Source organism: Lepidochelys olivacea, assembly GCF_965140295.1.
Source record: "Lepidochelys olivacea isolate rLepOli2 genome assembly, chromosome: 17".
Classification (NCBI taxonomy): domain Eukaryota; kingdom Metazoa; phylum Chordata; order Testudines; family Cheloniidae; genus Lepidochelys; species Lepidochelys olivacea.
In genome coordinates this window covers 21,663,195-21,678,451 of record NC_140427.1, presented here as the reverse complement: position 1 = coordinate 21,678,451, position 15,257 = coordinate 21,663,195, and the positions used below count along the sequence as shown (strand labels likewise).

The 15,257-nt window shown below is 49.0% G+C and overlaps 1 protein-coding gene across 1 annotated transcript; it reads right to left on the bottom strand.

Moving 5' to 3' along the window:
• Positions 1 to 10,941: 10,941 nt before the first annotated feature.
• On the bottom strand, positions 10,942 to 13,910 carry LOC311532684 (C-C motif chemokine 5-like; the record flags this gene model as incomplete). Its single annotated transcript, XM_084651362.1, has 3 exons — positions 13,823 to 13,910; positions 12,414 to 12,531; positions 10,942 to 11,053 (listed from the first exon to the last, which is right to left on the bottom strand). The coding sequence occupies exons 1-3, from the start codon at positions 13,893 to 13,895 to the stop codon at positions 10,942 to 10,944; spliced, it is 303 nt and encodes a 100-aa protein (XP_084507488.1). The 5' UTR covers positions 13,896 to 13,910.
• Between the last annotated feature and the right edge of the window lie 1,347 nt (positions 13,911 to 15,257).

Sequence of the window (15,257 nt, the reverse complement as noted above, 5' to 3'; positions counted from 1 at the left end):
TCTATCATCTAGTCTGACCCATCTGCATAACCCAGGCCAGAGAACTGCCCCCAGATAATTTCTAGAGCAGATCTTTTAGAAAAAAAACGCCCATCTTTATTTAAAAATGGTCAGGGATGGGGTATCCAACACAATTCTTGGTAAACTGTTCCCATGGTTAATTATTCTAACTGTGGCCAAAGGACGAATACAATCCTTGGGTGTATAAAGAGTGGAATCTTGAATAGGATCAGAGAGGTTATTTTATCTCTTTATTTGGCACTGGTGCAACTGCCATTGGAATCCTGTTTCCAGTTCTGGTGTCCACAATTCAAGAAGGATGTTGATAAATTGCAGAGAGTTCAAATGAGAGCTACAAGAATGATTAAAGGACTCGAAAACATGCCGTATCATGAGAGACTCAAGGAGTGACTTAATCCCAGCCTGTAAGTACCTACACGGGGAATAAATATTTACTAATGGGTTCTTCAGTCTATCAGAGAAAGGTAAATGGCTGGAAGTTGAAGTGTCTCCTTGGGAGCTAATGTTCAGCTGATTATTCATCCCCCTCCCCTGTCTGTTTCAGAGTCCCTGCTTCCCAGGATAGAGTACCCCATCCTGTAAGTCTGGCCGACATTCATTGTTCCTAGATAGACACATTTACCTTTAACCGTATTAAAACTCATACTGTTTGCTTGTGCCCAGTTTACCAAATGATCCAGATCGCTCAAATCAGTGACCTGTCCTCTCGGACACCCCCTCAATTTTTGTGTCCTCTGCAGACGTTATTCGTGATGATTTCATGTTTTCTTCCAGCTTATTAATAAAGACTGTTAAATAGCACAGGGCCAAGCACCGATTTCTGTGGAACTCCACTAGAAACACACCTGTACAATCCCCCATTTACAATTTCATTTTGAGACCTATCAGTGAGCCAGTGGTTTTAATCAAAATTTCACATGGTACCAAGTCTAACTCCTTCCAGAAGTCTAAGTATGTTACATCAACACTATTACCTTTAGCAACCAAACTTGTCATCTCATAAAAATAAAAGATATCAAGGTAGTTTGACAGGCTCTATTTCCCATAAACCCATGTTGATTGGTATTAATTATATTGCCCTGCTTTAATTCTTTAGTAATTGAGTCCCATATCAGCTGCTCCGTTATCTTGCCTGGGATCGATGTCAGACTGACAGGCCTATAATTACCTGGGTCAGCCTGTTAACTCTTCTTAAATATTGGCCCCACATTAGCTTTCTTCAGCCATTGGATCTCATTCTGCCTTGGTCTGCTAGACTAAAAAGTTCCCCCCCGGTAGGATCAGGTACCTTCTTCCTGTGTAGGTACTTACAGACCACGATCAAGTGGCCGCTTAACCCTCTCTTCGGTGAGCTAAATAGATCCCTCGAGTCCCTGGCCGAAGGGAGGGGATCTGAGGGGTTTCGGGAGCACCCGTAACTGTGTTGCACACAGGCACTTAGACAAGGAGAGCGGAGTGGAAGAGATGGGAGAAGAGGGAATGGGAAAGGAAGGGATAAAATAAGAGGGCGAGAAGTATAGGGAAGGGGAGAGAGGCTGCCCATTCCTGACTTGTGCTGGGAACACCTCTCGGGGGGGTGGGGTTGACAGGGACTGTGATGGGTGCTCAAGGCCACTGATCCTGTGTTATCTGAAAGAGCTGAGCCAAGCGCCATCCCGGCCGTGTGCAGGCAGAGCTCCCCAGAGCAGCCAGTTGTCTAGCCAGCAGGATGGAGGCCATAGCTCAGCTGCAGTTCAGCTCACCTGGGCCCAGCTGCGGCCCCCAGCAGACAGCGCAAAGCACAGCTGGATTCAGCCACAGGCCGCGGCCCCCAGCAGACAGCGTGGCACTGAGAGCAGTGGGGTGCGCTCCAGTGGGAGCAGAGGAATTCACAGCGACCGTCTACATCAGCTCAGCGACTCTGCTGAGGCCTCCCTGTCCGAGCCGTTGCCATCATTATAGCAGGGCAGGAGGTTGAGCCCCAGCTGTCTACGAAACCGGCCCCCTGATTTTCCTGGACCCTTGGAACCACGGACTGTGAGTGAGGAAGTTGGGGGAGCCCTGCACTGAGAGTGGGAGGTGGAAAACTGCACCAGCCCTTCAGGGTCCAATTGTCTGGGACTGTGACTTGTGCACTGTGATGTAACTGGGGGTGCAAGGTGTTAAAGTGTAACTCTTTGACTCAGGTCAGCCTGGCCTTTCCCTTTTCTCTGCCCCCCACCCCCTCCGTAAAGTTTGTTTGTTTAAACCTCTGTGCTTGCAAGTGGGTATGGATTTGCCTAACAAAGGCACCCAGCGTGGTTATAGGTTCCCAGATTATGGGGTGGGGTCCTGGGCCGAAAAATGAAGAAATTGTAGAGAATCCCCTAAAATAAGGCGCAATTGGCAGGAGGTTGCATTTTGCACTCTGCATTGGATACGTGGCTTCCCATGGGAGGCTCTTTGTGACCGAATGCACCCTTGTATTCAGACCTGACCCATGATTGTGGTAATCTTTGTACAAAACATGGCTCATGAGGTATCATTTGAAAACTAATAACTAGGGCTGCCAATTAATTGCAGTTAACTCACGCAATTAACTCAAAACTATTAATGGAGATTGAAAAAATTAATCGCAGTTTTAATCGCACAGTTAAACAATAGAAACCAATTGAAATTTATTAAATATTTTGGATGTTTTACTACATTTTCAAATATATTGATTTCAATTACAACACAGGATACAAAGGGTAAAGTACTCACTTTATATTATTTTTATTACAAATATTTGCACTGTAAAAATGATAAACAAAAGAAATAGTATTTTTCAATTCACCTCATACAAGTAGTGTAGTGCGATCTTTTTATTGTGAAAGCAAAACTTACAAATGTAGATTTTTTTGTTACCTAACTGCACTAAAAAACAAAACAATGTAAAACTTTAGAGCCTACAAGTCCACTCAGTCCTACTTCTTGTTCAGCCAATCGCTAAGAGAAACAAGTTCTTTACATTTACATGAGATAATGCTGTCTCTTTCTTATTTACAATGTCATCTGAAAGTAAGAACAGATGTTTGCATGCCACTTTTGTAGCCAGCATTGCAAGGTATTTACGTGCCAGATATGCTAAACATTCATATGCCCCTTCATGCTTTGGCCACCATTCCAAAGGACATGCTTTGGAAGAACACTTTCACTGCAGATTTGACAAAACGCAAAGAACGTACAAATGTGAAATTTCTAAAGATAGCTACAGCACTTGACCCAAGGTTTATGAATCTGAAGTGCCTTCCAAAATCTGATCAGCATGTGGTGTGGAACATGCTTTCAGAGGTCTTAAAAGAGCAACACTCCAATGCGGAAACTACAGAACCTGAATCACCGAAAAAGAAAATCAACCTTCTGCTGGTGGCATCTGACTCAGATGATGAAAATGAACATGCGTTGGTCTGCTCTGCTTTGGATCATTATTGAACAGAATCCATCTTCAGCATGGATGCATTTCTTCTGGAATGATGGTTGAAGCATGACAGGACATATGAATCTTTAATGCTTCTGTCACATAAATATCTTGCAACACTGGCTACAACAGTGCCATGCGAATGCCTGTTCTCACTTTCAGGTTACATTGTAAACAAGAACCAGGCAGCGTTATCTCCTGCAAATATAAACAAACTTGTTTGTCTGAGTGATTGGCTGAACAAGAAGTAGGACTGAGTGGACTTGTAGGCTCTAAAGTTTTATATTGTTTTATTTTTGAATGCAGTTATTTTTTGTACATAATTCTACATTTGTAAGTTCAACTTTCAAGAGATTGCACTACAGTACTTGTATGAAGTGAATTGAAAATACTATTTCTTTTATTTTTACAGTCCAAATATTTGTAATAAAAAATAAAGTGAGCGCTGTACATTTTGTATTCTGTGTTGTAATTGAAATGAATATTTTTGAAAATGTGGAAAACATCCAAAATATTTATATAAATAGTATTCTATTATTAACAGTGCGATTAATCACCATTAATTTTTTTAATTGCGTGATTAATCACAATTAATTTTTTTAATCACTTGACAGCCCTACTGATAACTCACTGGTCAATAATGCCATGATGAAATATGGGTAGCAACATTATATGTAAAGTTATAAGCATAAAATGGAATTAGGTCTGAAATGGGTTTACCAGATTAGTGTGGATAAACCAGTTTCTCAAAGACAAAAGACAAACTGACGCCTCTAGCCTATCCAGTGGCTGTTCTTTGGCAAGGAAGTGGGACAGGAACAAACAGATCTGCATTTTAACAAACAACAGCATGGAACCTCTTTCACCATCAGACTCTTTGTCTCCATCCTCACAGCAGGGACGAACTTTATCTAGGGGTAACCCTCAGAAAAATGCATTTCAAAGAGGACTGGGCTATAAAAGTGAGGGGCAAAAACACCACAAGGTATCTCTCCCTATCTGTCTCTCTTTCTTTTTCACCTAAGAAGGTAAAAGAAACAGCCATTTGTCTTTGGGAGACATCCTGACCGGAAATTTGGTCAACTTTGTTGCTTGGAGCCTGTGGTAAAGATTTTTTGGTTCTGAGAAGCTATCTTTCTGGCCTGTTTAATTAAGGAGAACCCCTCCCATTCCCTCTATCCCTCCTGTGTCCTTTGTCCCCCAGTGACTGTGTGATGGGGAAGCGACTCTCTGCCAACACCACTGTCATTCTCTCTGCAGACACAATAAAGTCCGGTGTTATCTAACATGTCCCAGTGCTGCAACTGATGTGAGTAGGAAATGTCCCCCCATTTCCTGAGCAAGGATGGGCCTTGTCACCATGGTGTCACTATGGAGACCCAAGAGTGGGCCGTATCACTGTGGTGTAACTATGCAGACTCGAGGATGGACCATATCACTGTGGTGTCACTATGGAGACCAAGGATGGACCAAGTCACCTTGGCATGTCCATGCAGACAATTCCCCTCCCCCATTACATTGGGTGGGAGCTGGAATATAATTTTGTTCCTTTCTCCCCCAGCCACAGACTGATGAGGGGTGAGTTCTCCCTTCCCAGCTATGAGCAGAGGAGGACCCAGCTTTCCTGGTGTGGGCAGGGGCTGCTCTGGCAGAGAATGGGAAAGAACATCTGCTCGGGACTTTAGGGGGGCTCTGGGGCAGGGCCAGTAAGGCTGGAATGTCTGGGTCCATCATCAGCTAACAAGCCCAGCTTCCCTCTGCCAGAGCTCGGTGGAAGAGATTTGTCCTGCCGTGAGATGCTGTCGGTGGGTTGGGGATGAAAGGCCTCTGAGGAGCTGGATGCTGCATTGTCATCATCCCTTTCCTGCCTGACCTGGTGCCAATCTCGGCACAGAGACACCCCTGGCTTTGTTGCTTCCCTGACATAATGGCCAGGGAGCTCTGGATTACTCATGCTGAGGATATCCAGGGAATGACGTGTCACATGGGCATTGCAGGGCCAATGTAAGAATCTGGAGAGGGAGGAATTGCAGGTTTGCTAGCGTCATGCCCTGGGTTTCCCTGGTGTGAATAATCCAGACCTCCCTGGGCTGGGACTTTCAATGGGCCTCACAGTTTCCACAACATAGGTGCTCTCTCTCTCTAATTATATGGGGAACAAGTAGAAGTGTTGATAGTCAAGCCTGCCCGACTATTCCCAGGTCTTTCCACGTTTGGGGCTGTAACAGGTGGTGGTTGAGAGGGCTTCCTGGCCTGCTCCCTTCTCCAGCCCTGCTGCCGGGGGGTGGCCCTGCACAGGGAGAGGCCTCTGAGAGTGTGGGTGAGCTCAGCCGGAGAGCCCGGCCGTCCATTCCCCGCCTCCGGGGGCCCCCTGAGCCAGCGCACGCCCCCCTAGTCATGATCCTTCAGAGCCCTCGGGGAAAATATTGTTGGGACTTTCCGCCATTCTGCGGCCTTGGGAAACTCTCAAACACTTGCAGGCTCTGGTGCTCCCAAATGACAGGGAGACCAGATGGCTGGTCACTTGGCAGTGTTCCCAGCCTCCATCCCCCAGCCAGGCCGACCCTGGGGAGGGGCATGGAACTTCGCATTGCCTTGGGGAGACCGGGAAATTGGGTAGGGTCCCCGGACACCCAGAGGGGCATTGCCTTTCATGGCTCACCAGCAGGCACCGGTCCTGGCTTCCCCATCCACCAGTGTCTGGGGGCCCCTTCCTCCTCCTCCTCCTTTGGTGACCCCTGGCTAGGCTGAGCCAAGGGACCCCTGAGCTCAGCATGACTTCACATTGCATTGGCTGGGACATGGATACCTTCCGCACTGAGAACTCAGCCAGCACTGGCCCTGCTCGGGAGCTTGCCCCCTGCCCAGACCTCCTGGGAGGCTGGGAGGGAGAAGAACAGCAAAGGCACGTGTTAAGTGTTTAATCTGTTGATTTCTAAGCCTGTCTCACTATTCTGGGGGATCCGGCTCCGGGTGTTTGGAGGCTCAAAGTTGGCCGTGCTGCACAGGGGGCATTTTCTATTCTGTGCACCAAACTCAGCACTGGGACAAATGTCCAGAGCCTCCAAGTCGGACCCTCTGCAAAGCCTCTGCATTTCCCATCCCAGCCTCCCCATCAGAGGGGGTAAAACTCAGGTGGTCTGTGAGATCAGGGAGATCCCAGCCCCTTCCCCACAACACTGCTGGGGGTGGGGGGAAGCATAGAAATAGCACATTGATTTATCACTCCCAGCTGGCATCTCTCAGGAATCCTCCTTATCCTCCCCCTTCACTCCTCTCCCACTCAGTGCACAGCGCCTTAGAAACTCAAAGCTAGCTTCTGCCCCCTGGCTTGGAGTTGGCCACCCCCAGGCGAGGCCCTTTGCAGTGCACTGACTGCTGATTGCATGGAGTGACTGGGCACTGTATTCTCCGTAAGGGGGTTTGCCCTTGTGCCCCCTTACAGTTGAGTCAGCCAGTGTGTAGCGACTGAGCTGTGGGCAGAGGGGTACTCTGCTAGCTAGATTCAGCAAAGCAACTCGCCCCAGGGAGAATCCTGCATCTGCTCACTGCTGGGAAAAGTGGCAGGGTTTTACTCCACTGAACTCAGCCCTGCCCCACGCTCTTGTGCCTTGGGGAAGCATGGAGCGGAAGACAATTCAATGCAGCTCAGACTTACTGAGTCCAGGTAGAATTTAGATGCTGTGGTTTTCAGCTCATACTAATTTCCCTCTCACCCTGTTGGAATTTCAGTGGGATTGTTCTGCCCAATAGCTCCAGTGGGCTTGGGTCGTAAGGACACCCTACTGCCTGTTAAGGAGATTGACAGATGAGGATGATATGACAGGAAGTCCCACCTACCTGTCACAGGAAGTCCCACCCTTCTCAATGTCACTGGATGTCCCGCCTTACCCGACAATGACGATATCACAGATGTTATGCACTACTCTTCCCCTCCCAGCCCCCAACACAGCTACGGGCCTTACTGAGACTTTAATAAATAGACGTTCAACAGCTCTCGCTGAAAAATTGTACAGCAGGCAGCTTAGTTTTGTTGAATCATTTCACAGAACGAAGAAAACACAACACACGATTTCACAGGGCAGAGTTTTGGAGCGATTTAGATTTAGGGCACTGTTCTGTATGGCACCCTCTCTGTGTGGGTATTACAGGTGCTCATACACACACGCACACATTCAACCACACTGTCACACCCTTAATAGAAAGGCCAGGGCATCTCCCAGTTAATAGGCATGACTTCCTTCCCCAGAGGGAATCAGTCTCGGGGCCCTGGAATGTCAGTCTCTCTTAGACGGCGTGTTGGTGTGAAAGGCAAAGGACTTCTGCCTGTACTTTAACGTTTATGGCGATGATTCGAGCTTACCCCACCTTATAGTGCCGCCTCTGGGCAAATCAGGTGTAAAGTACGCCCGGGATAAGGCCAACACGGCCCAACCCTGTTGAAGGGAGGCAGCCTTTGGGCCAATGTCAGTTGGGAAGAGTCCTGCTTAACCCTGAGGTTTTCTTAAAATATTCATTGTTGCAACCCACGTGCAGGGTGGCTTTGTGGACGTCACAGATATCGAAAAGAAAGGCGAGGCCAGTTCTGAGAAAGTTTCCACAGCCTGACCTGAGGGTTAAGCAGCCATGTACTAACATCTGGTCACCTCTAAAGGAAAAGGGGCCTGCTGACCATGAACATAACTCATGGTAGATGTTTTTAAACTCCCCTTCATGCATCCATCACCATTCTTAATAAGAAACGTGGACAGGTGACAGCGGATGTCGCAGCTCTGCTTTGCAAACAAGAGAAGTGGAGAAGTCAGTGGCTGTTACAGGCTAGCTGGGTAAAAGATTACACAACTTGTTTCCTCCAGTAGTTTCTCTCTTAACAGAAAATTGACTTAAAGGTTTTCAAAATAAATTCCATCTGCAATAGAATTAATTGAAGTCTCTAGCAGGTCTGTAGTCCCAGACACATTGTCTTTCTCACCTAGTCCCTCACCCCAGTGAGGTGTTACTCCAGAATTCTTTAGTCCAAAGGGGGTAAATTACATCAAATAAACTTTTTCCAGAGTAGCCATCATTTCCTGTATTGCTAACAGAATACAAGGTGACATTCAATATTACAATATCCTGCAGGTTATCACATACTTAGTTTCTTATTCTTTAATTAATAATTAACTTCATGTGTAATTTCATTTTCCTTAATAACAAGAACATAATCAAAGATTACCAAATCGTATGTGTTAGTTTGATCTTAATCCCCATTGCCACCAGGTGAACCCGTGTAATGTTGTGGCCTACACCAACCCAGGGGAGTTCCGTGAGTTCGTTATCCAGGGGTCTTCTGCCATAAGTGTTGGTGGAAGGGGTCTTCCACCACATGGGAAGGTTTGTGTCATGAGAAGAAGAACAAGAGCAAAACGCAGAGATAAAAGCATGCAATCAAGATTCAGCCTGCATGTATCCTGCCTGCGCCGCCTCTCTCTGCCTGGAGGCTGAGGCAGCTCCTGAGTCTACTCCCTGTTAAGGGAGGGTCTCTAGGTCAGACCCTTAGGGAACCATGTAGGAATCACAGGGAGATGCAGGTTTGTACCTCAGCTGCTGCCCGGCACCAGGGGAGGCCAAAGGGAAAAGGCAGAAATGCTCCAAATATTGTTAGGAAAAACCAAAACCAAACTGCTTGTGCCCTGGGGCCATTTGTGCATTAATGGTGCCATGGAAAGGGAAGGAGTCTGTGATGTCCTAGCCCCTCAGCACTGTCAGTGTTGTCATGGGGAAGGGGAGCAGAAAGGGGGGAGGGAGAAGAGGGAGCGCATGGGCGCATTGGGCCTGTGGGGGGATGGCGAGGGGCTGACCCTAGGGGTGCAGGAGGGTTTTGGAGATGGAATGAAAGCAGGTTGGGAGCAAATATCAATGGGGGATGGGCTTTTCCTAGGCCTGTGGGAAGTTTAAGGGGGTCTGTTTGAGGTGATTGCCATTGGAGGTGGGGGGGAGGGGTGTTGCCTGCTCCTCAGCCCCCCGGCCTCCTACATGAGAAAACCAAAGGCAGTTTCAAAAGTTATGGACTCTTAGCCATAGAGAGCAGGTCCAGCTCCCACTAGAGTCAGTGGAAAGAGCCGTCAACGTCACTGGGAGGTGGACCAGGTGCTTAAACAGTAAGACCCCAGTAGCTGCAATCGCATTTGCAGCTTCTAGTGGCACCCAACAGTCCAGACAGCCTCCCACCCCACCACGTGTCTGTTACCGGCAGTGTCTTGTCAGCCTGGGACAGGGACAAGCTACCAGGGAATTCGTATCCAAGAACTTTCCTTCTCCTAAGTCCTTCACAAACACGGAAACCCAGGAACTCCAGGCCGGAGGGCCCATCAGCTTCCCATCCATTAGATCCACACCTTGGAGCAGAGACTGAGGCGGACTCAGAGCAAACAGATCAAGCAAAGCTGGGGGGAGGCCCAGCTTCTTTTCTGAACCCCAGTGGGGATCTGGGCCTTGGTTATCAGAACAGAAAGGCTAGTGCAGCGGGTTCCCCACCTTCTCCACACTGCAACCCCTTCCCATCTAGCTGAGATCCTGCTCCCCACAGCAATACGGAAAGGGTAGGCTGGGGTAGTGCCCTGGCATTTGTTCTGGTGTGGTGCCCCCCAGGCTGAGAATGTCGGGCTACTGCATTTAACCCCCTGGCATGCCTTATCCTCTGCCAGGTACCAAGGGCAGGGGACAGCAGGTAAATCAGTAAAGGAACCCCTGAGCTCGGACACCAGCCTGACTCTGGTCTCCCTCACTCTGGCACCCAGGGGAAGGGAGCTGCCCAGTGCCTGGTGGGAGCAAGATCGGAGTCAGCCCTGTGGTCACTGCCATCCCAGTGCTGGCACCAATGAGCTACTAACTAGGGCTGCAGCCAATCTGGCCAGGGGACCAAGCACACCAGTCCTGCCTGGGCCACTGCCCTGCCTCCTGGGAGCAGCAGCCAGAGCTCTGCCTTGCCCCCCTTGCCTCTCAAGAGCCAAAGGGGTTTTTTGGGGGGAGAGGGGAGCAGCCTGCACCATTCGCACAAGAGGGAAGGGGGAAGGATGGAGCAGAACAAGCCCAGAAGCCCAGAGTGGCCCTGTCCCCTCTTCCCCAAGCCCGTCCTGTGAGCAAGGATCAGTCCACTCCCTGATTCCCCCCTCCACTGCATCCCACAGCACCCTTGGTTCTCCATAGTGACACCATGGTGACAAGGCCCATCCTTGTTCAGAAATGGGAGGACATTTCCTACTCACATCAGTGACAGCACTGGGACATGTTAGAAACCACTGGATTTTATTGTGTCTGCAGAACGTGACAGTGGCTTTGGCCAGCTGCCCCATCACATGCTTGGGGGGGAAAGGACACAAAAGGGGTGGAGGGAATGGAAGGGTTTTTTCACATAAATTAACAGGACTAGAAAAATAAATTAGCAAAACGTTACACTGGTACATCAGTGCATATAAATAACATGGCGTGTTAAACTGAGATCGTGCCCAGCTGCTGCTGTCTCAGACCCGCAGGCCAAGTTTCTTTAAGGAGTTTTTCTGGTTTTCTTTGTACGTCTTGAACCATTCCGCACTGGGATCGACACAGACTTCCTTCCCCCTTCGCAACACCACACTGTGAAAGGAAAGAGAAAGGGCCATGAGGCAGGTTCCCTTAGGAATGGGGCAGAGACGCACACAGACTCTGATCACGGCTCACGTGGCTAGGGGCCAGGGCAGTGACTGGGAGAGCGCTGGGAACGAAGGCACTTGTCCCTGAAACGGTCTGGTTCCGGAGTGAAATCGGTTCTCTTGAATGCAGGAGGCTGACAGAGTTGCTGGTCCCAGGCATGGTGCTGTGAGGCTGCTGCTGTGGGCACCTCCCCCAGCTTTGACAACACACCTCAATCCGGACCTGCAACATCTTATGCTACTGCAATCTGTGCCCCCCTCCCCTACACACGCAGACCGGTCAATACACCATGATCTTGGCCTGCAGCACTCCCAACTACTCCAGCACAGCCCCCTCCGGCTTTGTCAATGCACTGCTGTCCTAGGCTGAGGTATCCCCTGCCAGTCCAATTCTGAGCTCCCACACGACTCAGTGCACTTCAGTTCTAAGATCAGTGCCGCTGACCTTCAGCCAAGACGCCCTGATCCTGATGGGCAGGCGTCCAGAGCTGGGGCAAACGCAGAGCTATTTGAGAGCGTCTCTCACTACAGCATCTGAACTGATTGTGCCAGGCAGAGACATTTGCTAACAGTGACACCTACCCTTCCTCTAACTTTTCAGTTAAGCTATTGCTCCTTTCTAATGTCCTTTTCTAGAGGAATCTCATCAGTTCACACTGACTATGAGACCCCGTTGCTATCTGCTAATGTGCAACAAAATTGTCAGTTCACACACACAATATAAAGAGCAAGGATAGCTCATCTCATGGTGCGCTTTGCTCCTTTATGTTTACAGTGTCAGTCAGTTTTGATCCCCAGTAACTCTTCAGGGAGTAACAGATGATTTACCCCAGTGTATTTAGGGCTGGGCTGCATAGAAAGTTGCAGCAGTTGGCATGATTTAGGGAAACCAGTGCAAGTATTTGTGGATGCTCCCACTAAAGGGTCGTGTTGCGGGTTGATTAGGAACAGATGTTGATGGAAACTAAAATAAGCAAGGCCACTGGCATCTGTTTAACAAAACTGGTTTTTAAATCAGACCTTTAATGAAATGGGTGGAACTTTCCATGTAGACCAGCCTTAGTAATGAAATCCTAGCATAGAAGCTACGATTAACCCCTTGCTGCAAGGGGGTATATCCGAGAGCTCGTTCTGCGTGCGACTCATCCGGTGACGGATTAGCAAACCTGGAATTGAATGGGGCACAACATGAGCAGCTCTCGGAAAGGACTTTTCTGGGGCGTTTACTGAAATAGATGGAGTTACAGACACAAAAAGCAAAGAAAAGCACCAAGCCCGTGCGTCTGCCACCCTGTGAAACTTACATCACGGCCTGGCGGGAGCATCTACGGTCTGTGGGTCTGTCACTCTGGATCAGTTTTGGAGCGATCGGTTTTCTGACAAAATTGTTTGCATAACAGCAGGTGTTGAGTTTCCTATCAACTGGAAAGAAGAAAGGAAGATGAGTGAGTTCTCATATGCCGGATAATAATGAAGAACTGGATAGTCAGGATTAATCATGTGTAATAGTGACTGTGCTGGAAAGCGGCCAAACCTCTCTCTGGGGGTCAGGAGGGAGTTATTTGATGTTCCCATTGACACCCCCCAGATCGGGTTCATTGCTGTTTTGCATGGGAGGGTTTCTGCCTTTCACTGGCACCAAAATATTGCAATTATAATATTCCCAGCTCTGCCACTGAGTCACTCTTGATCTCATTGTTTAGCTGTTTGCCTCTCTGTGTCTCACTTTCCCCACTGGTAGCATGGGGACAAGGATGTTAAGACCCCTGCTTGGAGGCGTGGGCAATGGTTTGCAAGGGTTAATTAATTTATGTTGATTGTAGCAACCTGCATGGAACTTGGAGGGAGAAGCACCATTTGCAGAAGGCGGCAGGAAGCCAGTCTGCGTGCACATGGCTTGAATGCTCCTGGCAGTTGCAGGATCTCTGTGATTAGTTCTCTCAATACAGAACCAGCTTAGTTTCAGAAACAGGGAGTCCTCTCATGTTGCCCAGGATATTAGGAAACACTATTTCACTAGGAGGGTGGAGAAGCCCGGGAATGGGTTCCCTAGGGAGGTGGTGGAATCTCCATCTTGAGAGGTTTATAAGGCCCGGCTTGACAAAGCCCTGGCTGGGATGATTTAGTTGGGGTTGGTCCTGCTTTGAGCAGGGGGTTGGACTAGATGATGTCCTGAGGTCCCTTCCCGCCCTAGTCTTCTATGATTCTAGATTCAGATTCAGTTGTGCCTAAAGGTCCCGAAAGATTCATAGATTCATAGATTCATAGATATTTAGGCCAGAAGGGACCATTTTGAAAGAGATGGGGGCCCCATTGTGCTGGGCGCTGCACAGAGCCACGGGCTCTGCTCTTGTCATCTAAACAGACAAGACAAAAGGAGGATCGCTAGCTCCATTTCCCAGACGGGGAACGAAGCCATGGCGAGACGAAGGCTGAGGCTTTCAGAACTGCCCTGGGGATTTCAGTGCCTATTTTCCATCCTTTTAATGGGAACGAGCTGTTCAGAATCCTAAGACATCCCAGCCTCAGTGACTCGGCTCTGTCACACAGAGTCCATGGCAGAGGTGGGGCTAGACCCAGTTCTACCAAAGCTCAGCCCAGTCCCTCACCTGTGAGACCACCCTTCCTCTGCACTATGGGTAGCTTTCCTTCCAGATCACCTTATCTAGGCTGGGGTCTCTAGGAGAAAGAACGGGGCTGACCCTCTACTTACAGCTGAATGAGTGGGCTTCCATCCAGAGAGCGGCAAAGAGCAGTGTTACGAGGGCTAAGGAGGTGACCTTCATTTCCAGGTGGGGTGTCTCAACTCCGGCTCCAACAGCAGGCAGATCTGGCAGGTTGGGGTGGCCGACCTCTGTATTTTAAAGCCCTCAGCAGGGATTCCCATGATGGTGCTGGAATGTCCACGGAGGTGGGGAATAGCTTGAGATGAATACTTATTCTATTCGTTCATTATCGTCTATTAATACCTGTCTCCCCTTTTCCATCCCACGCTCCTGTGGCCAGGGGAGACAGAACAGCAGTGTCACTGGAAAGTCTCTTGCTGATTTACAGATAAGGAGCCAGCCCTACGCATGCTCACGGGGGAGGATAGAGAGGGGCAGGCAGAGGGTTCTAGGTTTAAATTTAGTCATTTGCAAACCACACAGGATGAGACTCGATTCCCTGCCCGTGTGTTTGCTGAAGGCCTGTGACACCGGCCAGCATGCCTTAGAAATGATGCATAATTCAGCCCATTTTGTTTAGATGGCAGGGGCGCGAAGATATATTGCAGGACAGCTGTCTACGTACGGCCATAGAAACCTGAGCACCTCACGGTCACGAACCAATTTCATCTTCAGCCCCCTGGGAGGCAGGGAAGTCTCAGCCCCATAGTACACTGGGGCAGGGGTAGATTAAGTGACTTGCCAAGGATTACTGTAGCAGAGCCTGAAACTGAGCCCAGGTCTCCTCAGTCCACACCCTGTTGTAGCCCACCGAGAGAGGGGATTGAACCAGGAACCTGTTCCACTACACTCATAGGTCTCTGTGACTCACCTGGCCTGAAACCCCACAGTGGTGGAAGGACCAGCTTCATTTCCCTGTTATGCAGCCAGGATGCCGGAGGAGGAGAAAGCCGCACCCCCTTGGGAGGGTTATACAGTCACAATATTTTTGGGGTGCAGGTTAAGTATGGATGTCCAGGAGCAAAATCCTGCTGTCGTTGCATGGTGTAAATGCAGTGAAGTGCCATGGATTCCAATGGAGAGACTTCAGATTTACACCCATGTGTCAGCAAGCAGAATCCGGCCACTAAATACCTAGCTGCACACACAGATCCGCTAGGTAGCCATCAAAATGGTCTCCAGTGAATGAGATTCCTGGGTACACCAGACAGACAAGCATGACACGTGCATCGTGAGGCAGTGGGCACCACTTTAAGCATTTGGAAATCAGACAGGCCATTAACCGGTTTGGCTGAATTTTCCCATGCCGGTTGTCTGCCTCAGGCTGAATTTGATTGGCAAGTCTCCATCGTTTTCAGTAACAAGGTTTGAGCAAACGGAGTGTCTTGCCCAGCTGATGAAATTCTAACAACTGCCAGTGATTTCTCAAGAGGGTTGTAACTGAGCTAACCGGGGCAGATTTTCACAAAAGGCACCTCTCTC